The 11,618-nt window shown below is 56.8% G+C and overlaps 1 protein-coding gene and 2 non-coding genes across 4 annotated transcripts; all 3 read right to left on the reverse strand.

Moving 5' to 3' along the window:
- Nucleotides 1-1,157: 1,157 nt before the first annotated feature.
- TBRG4 (transforming growth factor beta regulator 4) lies at nt 1,158-11,508 on the reverse strand. 2 transcript variants are annotated; one of them, XM_087430011.1, is made up of 12 exons: nt 11,450-11,508; nt 9,374-9,838; nt 7,894-8,016; nt 6,315-6,638; nt 5,470-5,641; nt 5,027-5,184; nt 4,298-4,408; nt 3,313-3,457; nt 2,690-2,935; nt 2,320-2,431; nt 2,088-2,202; nt 1,158-1,456 (listed from the first exon to the last, which is right to left on the reverse strand). In XM_087430011.1, the coding sequence occupies exons 2-12, from the start codon at nt 9,785-9,787 to the stop codon at nt 1,355-1,357; spliced, it is 2,022 nt and encodes a 673-aa protein (XP_087286137.1). In that variant the 5' UTR covers nt 9,788-9,838; nt 11,450-11,508; the 3' UTR covers nt 1,158-1,354. The 2 variants fall into 2 exon arrangements, with proteins under 2 accessions (XP_087286137.1, XP_087286203.1); XM_087430077.1 differs by lacking the exon at nt 7,894-8,016.
- LOC147918114 (small nucleolar RNA SNORA5) lies at nt 5,284-5,419 on the reverse strand. The gene has a single exon (XR_015553583.1). It is a non-coding gene; the product is annotated as a small nucleolar RNA SNORA5 (small nucleolar RNA).
- LOC147918115 (small nucleolar RNA SNORA5) lies at nt 5,809-5,945 on the reverse strand. The gene has a single exon (XR_015553587.1). It is a non-coding gene; the product is annotated as a small nucleolar RNA SNORA5 (small nucleolar RNA).
- Nucleotides 11,509-11,618: the final 110 nt, after the last annotated feature.

Raw genomic sequence — 11,618 nt, forward strand, 5'->3', positions numbered from 1 at the left:
CTGGCTCTGCACCCCGGGTGCTTGTCCACATCAGTCCTTCACTTTAGAATGCTCTCCCTGCTCCTTCATCTTGCCTGGGTTTTGTCACCAGCTTTAGAAAGCCATCCCTGGCTGCTCCCTCCCATCGGGGAGGGACCACCACCAGCCATACCCTGCCGGCCAATGCAAATGACAAGGACCCGCGTTCTGTGCCCTCGTGTCTGATGGCTCCCCACCTACCCTGACGGCCGTGTGGGCGGTGAGGCTTTAAGCAGGAGGGACTGGACTTGCTCTTTCTGAGGGACCTCTTTGGAGTGGGAGGGGAACGGCTGCAATTGGGGGCCTGGGGTGGCATGACGGCCCTTCTCTGCTCAGCTCCACTCCCACCATTCTCCCTCCATTCTGTCCTGCTGGGGGCAAACGCCAGCACCCAGTCTCCCCTCTGGTGGTGTTCTGCCAGGGGAAGTCTCTAGCAAGAGGCTGGAAGGAGGAAGGCAGGAAGAAAGCCTGCTTTTTTCCAGCATCTGGCGGCACTGCTGCTGGGGTGAAGGAGCCCATGGCTGCTCAGACACGACACTTTGGTCTGATGACAGTGAGGAATCTCTCCTGGCCAGGCAGCGTCAGCCCAGTGTGCTCCTCTTGTACTCCAGAGCCAGTGCCTCCTGAGCATCCAGCCCTCATGCTACCCATCAGTACAGCCCATTGGGGTCCCCCCACTCACATGAGACCATGGATGGGAGGGGACCTCCCAGGATAACTGTGATCAGTAACCACACCATGAATAGAACCCCAAGCCAAGCACTGAAAACCCAATTGGCCTCCCCTGGGAAGGTCCTCATGCCGAGATTCAGAATCCTAGGACTCAGTCTGTGCTGGGCTGACTACAGGCCCTAAGCAACAGGCCAGCCATGTATGAATGTACAGGAGAAGGGTCTCCACGGGTGGCAGAGAGAAGCTGGGACAGACAAGCAGCTGGAGTGCCCGGGAAAGTCTGAAGAGTCAGCCCCCCTTGGCAGGTTCCTTGCCTCTCGGGCAAGCAGGTTCTGTTGATGGGGGTAGAGAGTGCACAGGGCCGGGGCAGAGCCTCGGATAGCCATTCCCTGCCTGCCAAAGCAGAGACAGATGGGTGAGAAAGCAGGGTGGATGGTGGAGAGTCATGAGAAAGCCTGGGACGCCTGTGGTGTTGAAAACCAAAATTAAAGATTTATTTCCCATGAGAAGGCAACCTGCCACTTGGAGCTGCTGGCCAGCACCCCACTTCTGGCCAAGGTCCTGCACTAAGGTCTGTCCTCGAGTGTGCCCCCTCCTGCCCACCCAGCGCCCACAGCTAGGTGAGTCCAGCCCCCTGGGCACGCCGTCCAGGCTATGGGACAGGTCACTTGGCCAGCTCCTCTGCCACCGCTTTTCGAATCTTGTCCTTGAGGTAGGCACCTTTCTGCCATTCAGACTTGAGTTCCAGCCACTCGTAGTACGGGACCTGGGAGAGGGAGGAGCCGGGTCAGGGCAGGCCTACTGCTCTGCACCACATCCCCTGGCTTCGTCAGTGCTCAGAGCTGCAGGGCCCAAGCCAACGGCCAGCGGCAACTACATGGAACCTAAGGATGGCTTTTAAAGAGTTGTCAACAAAAAACACTCCCACCACCCAAAGTAAAAAATGTGACAGAACCCTTGTGTAGTCCATAAAGCCACTTATGTACTGCCTGGCCCTTACAGGACAGTCTGCTCTCTGGAAGGGAGCAGGAAGAGGTGGCAGAGGTTTCCCTGGTGAACCTGGAGGGAAGGCCCCAGGGCCAGACCACAGAGCAGAGCTCTGTGCCAGGCACACGCATGTGGCTCACACATCCTGCCAGCCTTACCTTCTCCAAGAGGCCCTGGCTATGGAGATGGGAGCCATACCTGAGGCCTTGCTCTGATACTTCAAAGTTGTGTGATCTTGAGAAAAATACAACACTTTCCAAGCTCCCCTTTTCTCATGTGTGAATAGGGAACCCTACCACCGCCGACCTTCAGCTGGGGGCTGGGCATCTGTGTGCCCTCTGGCTTGAGGCCTGAACTTGCTCCCTACCCAGCTCCTGGCCCCGCATAGGTACCACCCACCATGTACTCACATCTACCACCAGGAAGCCAGCAGCCAGGACGTGGCGCCGGGCCAGCATGAAGCGTCCCAGCAAGTCTTTGCTTCGGCTGTTGAAGTTAGGGAACTCCCAGCGCAGAAAGGCCAGCCTGGTAGGGGGAGAGGGGCGCAGTGGGTGCTGACAGCTCTGCCAGGCTCTTGGCCGGAAGAGGGAATGCCAGAGAAGAGCCAAATGCGCACACCATTAGAGCTACGGGACCACCTACCTCTTGGCCCCAGGAGGAAGTGGCTGGCTGCCAGAGGGCGGGGCAAGATGAGGGGCCACGAAGTTCCTTAGGGGCAGGAACTGGCTGTCGCTGTCCAACAGCACCTCAGCATCTAAGGAAGGGGCACGGGATGAAAACACATTGGGGACGGTTCCCTGGAGACCAACTGGGCTGAAAGCCCCCAGCAATTGATGGGCAGAGACCCTGGAGAGAGGAGAGCTGGAGTCTCTGCAGCTCTCTGGGCCAGCCCTTGCTGTGGAGGGGGCAGGTTAGAACAGCCCTCAGATGAGACTGCGGGGGTCCTGGTAGGTCTCAGGCTGAATCAGCCCCCAAGCCAACCATGTGGGAGAGAGCAGGGGGAAGCCCTCACCCAGAACCCAGCCATACTGCGTGGCCACCATGAAGCTGCCCCTGTCGGCACTCCCCAGCAGTCCCTTCAGTGTCTCCTGCAGCTCCTTCTGCAAGGGGGTCACCTTCCTGTCAAGGGCTGAGAGTCTGGGGACCAAGGCCGAGGCCGGCAAAAGGGGGCTGGTGTACTCGGGGTGCTCCAGCTGGGCAGTGGCATTGATGTGGAGCAGCTTCTGGAAGGTGCTCTGATTCTTTGGGGACTCGCCACCTAAGGGGAGAGGATGGAGTAAGAGGGAGGGGTGGGCCGAGGGCCAGGAGGACCAGGATGGAGGGACACGGGGGGACAGGTGGGATAGGCAGTGGCACCCCCACACCCAAGCCCCACCCTGGACTCTGGGTCAAGAGCAGCAGAAAGAGGGTCTGCTGGTCACCCACAGAAGTGGACAGAGAAAGAGCAAATGCTGGGTAAGCCCTGGCCTGTCCACCTCCCCTCCTCTCTGACAATCAGCAGAGCCTGGGGGCCCACAATCTCCTTCCTGGTTCGAGGCAGACAGAACTGGGCAGCTGCCCCAGCTGCAGCAGTCCTGGGGGTGGTGGTGATGGGCTTGCCATCACTCAGAAGGAGGGATGCCCACCACTGCTTACCTAGAAACTGGGTGTGAAATTCAGGGCGGAGCACGGCCCGCAGCTCCGCCTCCTGCACCTGCTGCAGCACACAAAGGGCCCATACCACGTCCACCTGCAGGGCTGGGTCCAGGCCTGCCAGCTCCGACACCAGCTTCTCCCGCACCTGGGCAAGGACGGGGTGGGGTGGGGTGGGGGTGGTGGTGGAGAAAGCAGGTTCTGCTCAGCAGCTGCAGAACCCCTGGGTGGGCAGCAGCTGGGGTACCCCTGATGGAAGATACCAGAAACCCTCCTCATTCCCTAGGGAATCTTGACAGCAGGAACATTCAGCTGGGCTCTCCCACCACCCCTCCCACTGGCAGGGGCTTAAGGCACAAAGTTATGAATCCAGTAACATCTTGAGTGGACCTCTAGGACACGGGAGGAGGTACTTCTAGCCCCGAGAGGTATTGGAGGGTACGTAAAGGGAAGCAGCTGGTTGGCCCGGGTAGTGCACTCTGCCGGGGCCTAAGGTCAAACCCATTCCGCACACAGGATGCTCTCATTACTGTGTGGGCACACTTGGCCTGGCAGCCCGCACACCCCTTGGCCCTGCCAGCAGGTCTCTGAAGTGGACCACTAAGGTCTCTGAACCTTAGCAGGGCGTTAACGGTGTGCTAGAAAGTGAGACCAGCGGTCCCCCAGCCCTGCCTGCATGGTAAGCCCGCCAGCCGATGTCTTCCTGACCCATGGCTGCTCTTGGCCACACAGCTGGCATGCTGGGATTTCGTGAGTTTTGTTCCCAGACAATCCCTGGGACATCTGGTTCCAGATGGCTCCCTGCAACGCCTCCCCGGGTGCCCCTGGCCAGGCCTTCTCCCATGCTGTCTCTGCACCCAGGGCTCCTGTGCAAAAATCCGGCCTCTTCCCTCCCTCCTGCCCATCCCCAAGCTGTTCCCCAGAGGGCCGAGCATCAGCCGGCGGGGAGAGGGTGGGGGATAGGGGAATGGGAGCATGAAGACTGTACCAGGCTGAAGAACTGATCCTCTCGTTCTGGACGGAAGTTCAGACGGGCAAAAGCCAGGAGCATGTTGCACAGGTGCGGCACAGTGGCGCTCTGGGCTCTGTTCAGGATGTGCTAGGCCAGCCAGGTGAGGCAGAAAGGCAGGATGAGAGGGGCCCCAGGCTGACCTGGACCTCCCCCAGGGCCCACGAACCCATGGCCACACAGGGTAATTTACACAGTGTTACAGCTTGAGGACCAGATTCTATCATCCCAACAGCAATTACTCACAAAGGACTAGGACCCCTGGAAACTGCTCCCTGACAACGGCTCTAAAAACTCTTTATGCGAAACTGGTTGGAACCACGTTTATCCGCTAAATATGAGCACCAGCAACGTCTTTTTTTACAACTCCATTTTGGGGCAGTTGGAAGTTTAAGGAGAGTTCTGAATGGATTCTCATCTGCATTCTCCTTGCTACAGCCACCCAAAGACAAACGGAAACACCTACACAGTTTGGTGAAAGAACGGAGAAGACGAGATTGTTCTCAACTACTTTTCCTTGCACTATCGAGCTCTACCATTTCTTTCCAAATAAGCCAGAAAGTAAGAATTCCATATTTGCCACCAGGGAGAGCATTTCCAGGCTGGCTGTGCTTCCCCGAGGAAATGACCCGAGAACCGGCTCCTCAAAGTGAGGGTCAGGCGTGGAGGGCCCTCAAGCCGAGGCCTCAGGTGTGCACCATGGCTCACCTGGGCAAAGGCCTCAAACAGGGGCAGGTTGAGCCACTTGAGGAAGGCGAAGGACTTGGTGCAGCGGGCCACCTCACCAGACGTCAGGCTGGGCGTGTGAGGCAGCAGGTCAGCGGCCAGGCGCTGGAACACCTGGGTCTGGTGGAAGCCAAGTTTGCCTTCGGGACAGAGCAGACCCGGGGTTTACCTGGTGAGGTTCGGCAGGCTGCCCTCGGGCCCACCCCACCACTCTACCCTGGCCTCAAGGTCCAGGAGCTTGGTGTCTGTAACCAAATTTATCCCTGAGGCCCAGCAGAGAGGATCAGGGCCCATGAGTCACAGTGTTTTCTATGGCAGCCTTTTGGGCCAGTACCTGCCATGGGTGGGGCAGGCACCGAATTTGACACAGCTGCGGCCAGAGCTCCCTCCGTCCCTCCCTGTTACTCCCTGTGCAGAGGGCTCACCATAGGCATAGGCCAGGTCCAGGAGGATGCCTTTCGTTAGGGGGAAGGGCTTCTGGACCAGGTGATAAGAGACGGCTCGCAGCAAGGGCACCGACCTCCGGTTCTGAGCTGCCAGCGTCACCAGCACCTTCCGCAGCTCGTCGGGGCCAAACTGCTCCACCAGCTCCAGGCACTGTCAACCACAGCCGGCAGGGGTCAGCTCGATGGCCCGAGGGCCAGGAGTCCCATGCAGTGCAGCCCCTGCGAGACAGCAACTGGGCCTGAGCTTACTAAACACAGGCCCCATCTGTGCAGGGCCTGCCTCCGCTCCCACCCCAGGGAACCACCAGGCCTGCAGTGCTCTGTCCGCAGCCAAACTTATCCCCAGGTCCCAGGGAAGGGGACCCAGGGCCCATGAGCTGTGGAGCTTGCTGTGGCAGCCATCTGGGCCAGCCCCTGCTACGATGGGAACAGGGGCTGAATTTGACTTGACTGCAGGGCTGAGGCTGGAGGGAGGCGGGGGCACGATGTCTCTAGGGAGTGCCAGCCAGAAGCTGAGCCCACTGGACAGGCCACACTTTAGAAGCTGCTGGCCATGCCCTCTCCAGGTTACGGACATGAGGTAATTCTGGAGAAAGATAAAGGGGTTCGGGCTCTGCACTCTCCCCCCAGGACCTAGATCAGTGGGTGGGCATAGAGTGCTCATTAACACGGCCACTGCCCAGAGCTCTGGTTCCTCCAGTGCCATGCCCCAGACTCTGTGGAGAGAAGCTCCCAGGGCTTCCGTCCCACACTCCTTCCCCAGAGGCCATCACCCAAGGAAACAAACCCGAGGTCCCAGGGAGACCTGCTCTCAGCCCCAGTACCTTGTCCTCCAGGCGGTTCATCAGTGACTTCGAGAGGTGCCCCACCTTCATCATCATGGCCACCACCATGCGGCCGTCTTCGATCTCCGCCCAGCGCCGCTCCAGGTGCACCAGCAGCTCAGCCAGCAGCTCCTGGGATTCCCGCTCCTGCATGTAGGTGGTGCTGGACTCGGCCAGGTAGGCCAGGTGCTTGTACTTGAGTCTGCGCATTCGCCAGCGGACCTCCTGCTCCACCGACTGCAGCTCCTTGGAGGCCGCGGGGAGCGCCAGTGCATAGAGGCTCCGGAGCAGCTTCACGAGGGTGCCGTGCCAGACTGTGGTTATCTGGGTGGGGAGGACACAGGCAAGGTCACACTTGGGACCCCGTAGATCCCGTGTTGTTACAGAGCTGGCCAAGGGTCTGAGCCTGAAGCTGACTCCCCAGACTCGACTCCCCAGCTATTATCGTAAGGCAGGCACTCCTAATGGGCTGCACCAGGCTGCTCCTCACAGCCTCTGCCTGGGCCTGTTTTCTGAGCCTGTTCTCCAGCCTCCCATAAATACTACTTCCACTCCAGTCAGCCAGTCGTTTGCTATCACCTGCAAGCAAGAACTCAGCGTGATAAGAGAAATCCTCCTAGAGTTTCCCTAACACAAATTCAACTGTGGCTGACTAAACAGACACCTGGCTCAGCAACCTGCGGTGGGCGCGCCTGGCTTCTGCTCTTCTCACATGCACAGACCTGACGGGCAAGCAAACCTCTGAAGTCCAGAAGGTAGAGTGAAGCCTGTGGGAGTGTAACTCGGGGTCAGGAAGGGACCGTCAGGCTTTGGAAGGTCAGTTTGGTCAACCAACTCATTCTTCTGCTTGCAACGACAATTACAATTTTTAGCTATTAAAAACACACTGACTTTTCTACAAGAAAACAGTGGTTATGTTGAGTCCGAGAGGCCCCAAACCCTAAAGCCCTCCCCTCCAATGAAGCAGTCATAACACGGTTTCTGGGAATGTGGAGTTCCCCAGGACCGCAACTGCTGCATTAAAGCCAAGATGGCACACCTGCAGAGCAGGCCTAGGTGCCAGTGCACCACCACGTCAAGTAGGGTGACCAAAGCTAGCCAGCCCACTGTCCCTGGTGTGTGAAGCTGTGCAGGAAAGCCCTTTGATATATGGGTAGAAAGATGCCCTGGTATCAATGAGTCCTGCCCACCCCCAAGCCCCCAGGCATCGAGGCATGTGCAGGGACTGGCTGCCTGCTGCCACCAGCATCAGCTCTTACGGAACACAGGCATTCTTCTACACTCTTGTGTGTCAGGTGCCAACAGCCTGGGAAGCATCGTCACCCCACTTCACACATCCTTTCCCCAAAGTCTTAGCAGGAATGGCAGAACCACAACCTGCACCTGGGCTGTCTGAAACCAGTCTTGTCCTCTGCCTGAGGGCGCCTCCCTCCTCCTTGGGCTCCTGCTCGGTTTCCGAACAAGGGTGACCCCGCTGTTCTCTGTAAGTTGTTCCCAGGCCTTAGAGAAATACGGGGGCTATTCCAGGACCCTCTGGGCCAGACCCCACCCACAAGGAGGACAGTATGTGGTCACAGACACATGGGCTGGAGTTGGAACACTTGAGTTCAAGCATGGCTTGGTTGCTGGCTGTGCTTAGCCTCTCAATTCTGCCTCTACTGGTGGTGCAAGTCTCCTGGCCCCTCCGGCTCAGTCTCTCCATCTGTGAAAGGGGACAACACTGCTGAGAGAGGGAACTGAAATCACACACACAAGGTGAATGGGAAACAGAAAAGCTGTTGTTTGAAGGGCTGGGGAGCAAGGAGAAAAGTACTGAATTTGATCTCATTATCATATGACACCTGGGTGCCTGCATCTTTCTGTAGGTTTCCTGGACAGTACTAAGACTTTAAAAGAAACCATGGTCACCATTTACGTTGTCAATATTTTGTTACCAGTTTGTTACTGGCTTACACTCTTGTTATAAGGTTCAGTCTTGTTTTGTGAGACGTGCTTTAACAGCTTGCATAAAATATTTACTAAATAACAATTAGAATTATAGTCTTAGAACAAGGGACCTAATTAAGGTAATTTTATGAGCTTTATTCTCAGCAAGAAATAAATTTGTACTGTGACCCCAGTACACACATGCATGCACATTTACATATTTAACTACAACACAAAGTTCCACGAAACAGTACTTCCTCACTATGTGTAAGGTGGGTAGGCATCTTCTACATTACTTGATCTCATTAAAAAATGGCTGGCCATGTCCACTACACTGCTTTCATAACCTGCAGTTTAAAAGACACTCATTTAGTGTGACCCCTTCCTTGAACCAGGAATCTCCTCCTCCTCAACAACCGGACATAGGGTTTCAATGCTGAATGACAGAAGAGCAGCCTCTCCCTTCCAGCGCAGATCAGGGGAGTGAGTGAGGGCCAACATGGCCAGAGTGGGGGTTTGTACCTCCTTTCTGTGCCATGGACCCCTCTGGCAGTCCAGCAAACCCCATGACACCTGGGGAAGAGCCTGCATGAAGGGAGTCCTTCCTCAACCGAACAGAAACCGGCTTAAGTTCTGACCCCCAGTGCCACACAAACAGGTCCCTTCTCTCTGCACTCATCCTTTAAGGTTCTGACTGGCTGGATAACGCCTAAGCTCAGCTCAAGTTTCTGGGATCCTCCACCAGTCACCCTTGCATCTCCTCTTGCTTCAAAAGCACGCCCAGCATCAGCCAGACAGTGGAGGGGGAGGTACACAAATCAAGACCGTGTGGTGAGGAGGAAGCACCCAACGAACCAAGAAGAACCAGGCTGACTTCTTGTACTTCCATTACCCTGTCCTGGTCGGCTGTCTGAGATGAGGACAGCAATATTCACCTACCAGGGCTGCTGTGAGGACTGACAGAGAAAGCACACAAAAGTACTCTGGAATCTACAAAAGGAAAAAATATCACGGGATGCTGAAGCACTAAGCAGAACTCCTGTCTATACCCGAAAAGTGACTAACTGCCTTGGACTCCAGTGCCTGTGCTGTTCTCTGCTTGTGGAACCCTCAGAGAACACTGCAGAACCCACCTGACTGTTGAGGAGATGGAGAAGTTGCTGAAAGCGAGCATCCTGTATGAGTGAGGCTTTGTCTCCTGGCTTCTCAGACAGCAGACGAGAGAGGCGGATGAGGATGAGGGCTGCATGGTTCTGGTGCAGGCAGTGACCACCACCAAGAAGCTCCAGGAGCTCCTCTGGCCCGGTAGCCTTCTCGATGAGCAGGTCCACCTCTTGGCGCTCTGGGTAGGGAGTAAACACTTGTTCCCTCTCCACAAGCTCTGACAAGGAACCTGGGAAGTGTGAACTGGGTGAGGTAGCTGAGGAAGTCAGAGTCTTATGGGCTACGCCGGCAAGTCTCAGTCGGCCAGCTGGAGACACGGCAGGGACTAGAAGAGCAGCCTCTCGCAGGAGACATGTGCATCGCTTCACCAGGCGAGCTGCCATGATGGCCTGGGTGGCAGGGAGGTAAGACTCCTAGCAAGTGATTCCAAAGCCCTGAAGAGAAGGAGAGAGAAGGGAGTGGTGCAGGGCCAATTCCAGATTCACAAACACAAGAGAAGAACACGACACATGAAATGGAGTCACAGCCATGCTCTCCACAAACCAGTCCAAACCTCTCCTTTCTGACTGCCCACATACATACAATAGCATTTTCTGAAGCAAAAATCTCGAAGGGTTTCTGTTTCAGCATAGAATGTAACCAAATATCAAAACTCAGGAGCACTACAGCTTGGGTGGGCAGGATTTTAGTCCTGGTTGTGCTTCAAAACCACCCAGGGAGTGATTCAACAATTCAGATTCGAGGCTGGGCCCAAGACCTTTTGATGGGGAGTCTCTGCAAGCAGGCTTGGGCAGCATTCATCTTATTTGAAGAGTACCCAGGATTAAGAACTATTAGCTTACAGAGACAATGGGACAGGATATTTTCAAATCAGACTGCTCCTGGAAAACCCTGGACGTATAATCCATACCCCATAGCTTCTGTGGATATATTATAACACTTATAACAGGAGAGTGAGCTTCTCCAAACCATCCTACTTAAAAACACACACACAAAACCCTCTAAGAGCAAAAGTCCTGGATCGATCACAAGAAGCACTTCACAACATGGCCTGGAATTCTCTCTCCAGTTTTACCTCTTCTTCCTCCCGGCAACACACTACCTCATTCTAAACAGGCCCTGCACTTTCATTACAACTGGGCAGGGCAGGGCCTGCTGCCTGGTTTTTTTATCCCTACCACAGCGCCCAGGAAATCACCCTTCATCTTTCCACGCCCAGACAAAATGTTACCTCCTCCAAGAATTTGTTACATATCCCAACGATGTTGCTTTTAACAACTCTATGTCAGACTTGCTCACCAGGGTGATTAAAAGACCTAGGTACGGCACGTGACCAGGGCACCATAAAATGTTAACCCGGACCCCCCTCCCGCCAAAGCAGAGAACGTGTTTGATCTTCGATTTCCTGAAACTTGGTATATCGCCGGCACATTTTATTTTTACGTGACCGGATTATTGCAGCTGTAAAAAGCTTAGTCCAGCTCTACACACAAGCATACGCTCAGAGAGGAGGAATACTGGCTCAAGGGCAACATCCCCTATTCACTGAGCCCCGGCAGCGGGGGACGGCAGCGGGGGAGCACTGGGAACACTCCCGGTTGATGGCAACCCTATGAGCTAGGGAGGAAACTGAGGTCCAGAGGCCAACTGGGTTTAGGCTGACACCAACACGGAAGTTCAGCCCTCAGATGCAGAGACAGAACCACCTGCACCAAGCCACGACAGCCAGCTCGCGGAGACCGGGAGGGTCAGTGCGGGCAGCTCGCAGGCCACGCAGCCGCCACGCGGGGTCCCGGGAGACTGGCTCGTGCGGCTCCGAACGGGCCCGGCCTCTGGCGCCTGCCCTGCCCGCCCGCGTCCCGGAAGCCGCCCTCATGCCCCTCCGCGTCCCGGTCCCGGGGTCGGCCCAAGCCCCCTGCCACCCGCTTCCCCGCCACCTCGGCCCGGCCCCACCCCAGGCCTCCCGCCGGGTCTCCTCTCCCGGCCACGCCCTCATGCCCTCAGGACCCACGCTCAGCAGCCCCTGCCCCCGCCACGAGACCTACGCCGCCACCGCCGCCGCCGCCGCCGCCGCGAGCGCGGACGCTGACCTCCATGCGCCCCTGCACCGTCCTCGGCCCACGCCGCACGGCGCACTCGCCTACGTCACTGGGAGCGCCGCCGGAAGCGAGCCTCGCCGCGAGCTTCCCGCCGGAAGTTAGCCCAGCTGCCCTG

The sequence above is a fragment of the Ceratotherium simum genome, chromosome 1, assembly GCF_057802395.1.
Source record: "Ceratotherium simum simum isolate JZ-2026a chromosome 1, ASM5780239v1, whole genome shotgun sequence".
In the NCBI taxonomy this organism is placed as follows: Eukaryota; Metazoa; Chordata; class Mammalia; order Perissodactyla; family Rhinocerotidae; genus Ceratotherium; species Ceratotherium simum.

Excerpts from the sequence above, each read along its gene's own strand:
- TBRG4 (XM_087430011.1), bottom strand. The coding sequence starts at position 9,787 with ATGGCAGCTCGCCTGGTGAAGCGATGCACATGTCTCCTGCGAGAGGCT. Across the intron at positions 6,639-7,893 it reads GTTCCAACTCCAGCCCATGT|ATAACCACAGTCTGGCACGG; the intron begins GTCTGTGACCAC and ends CTCCCCACCCAG. Across the intron at positions 2,936-3,312 it reads ATTTCACACCCAGTTTCTAG|GTGGCGAGTCCCCAAAGAAT; the intron begins GTAAGCAGTGGT and ends CTCTCCCCTTAG.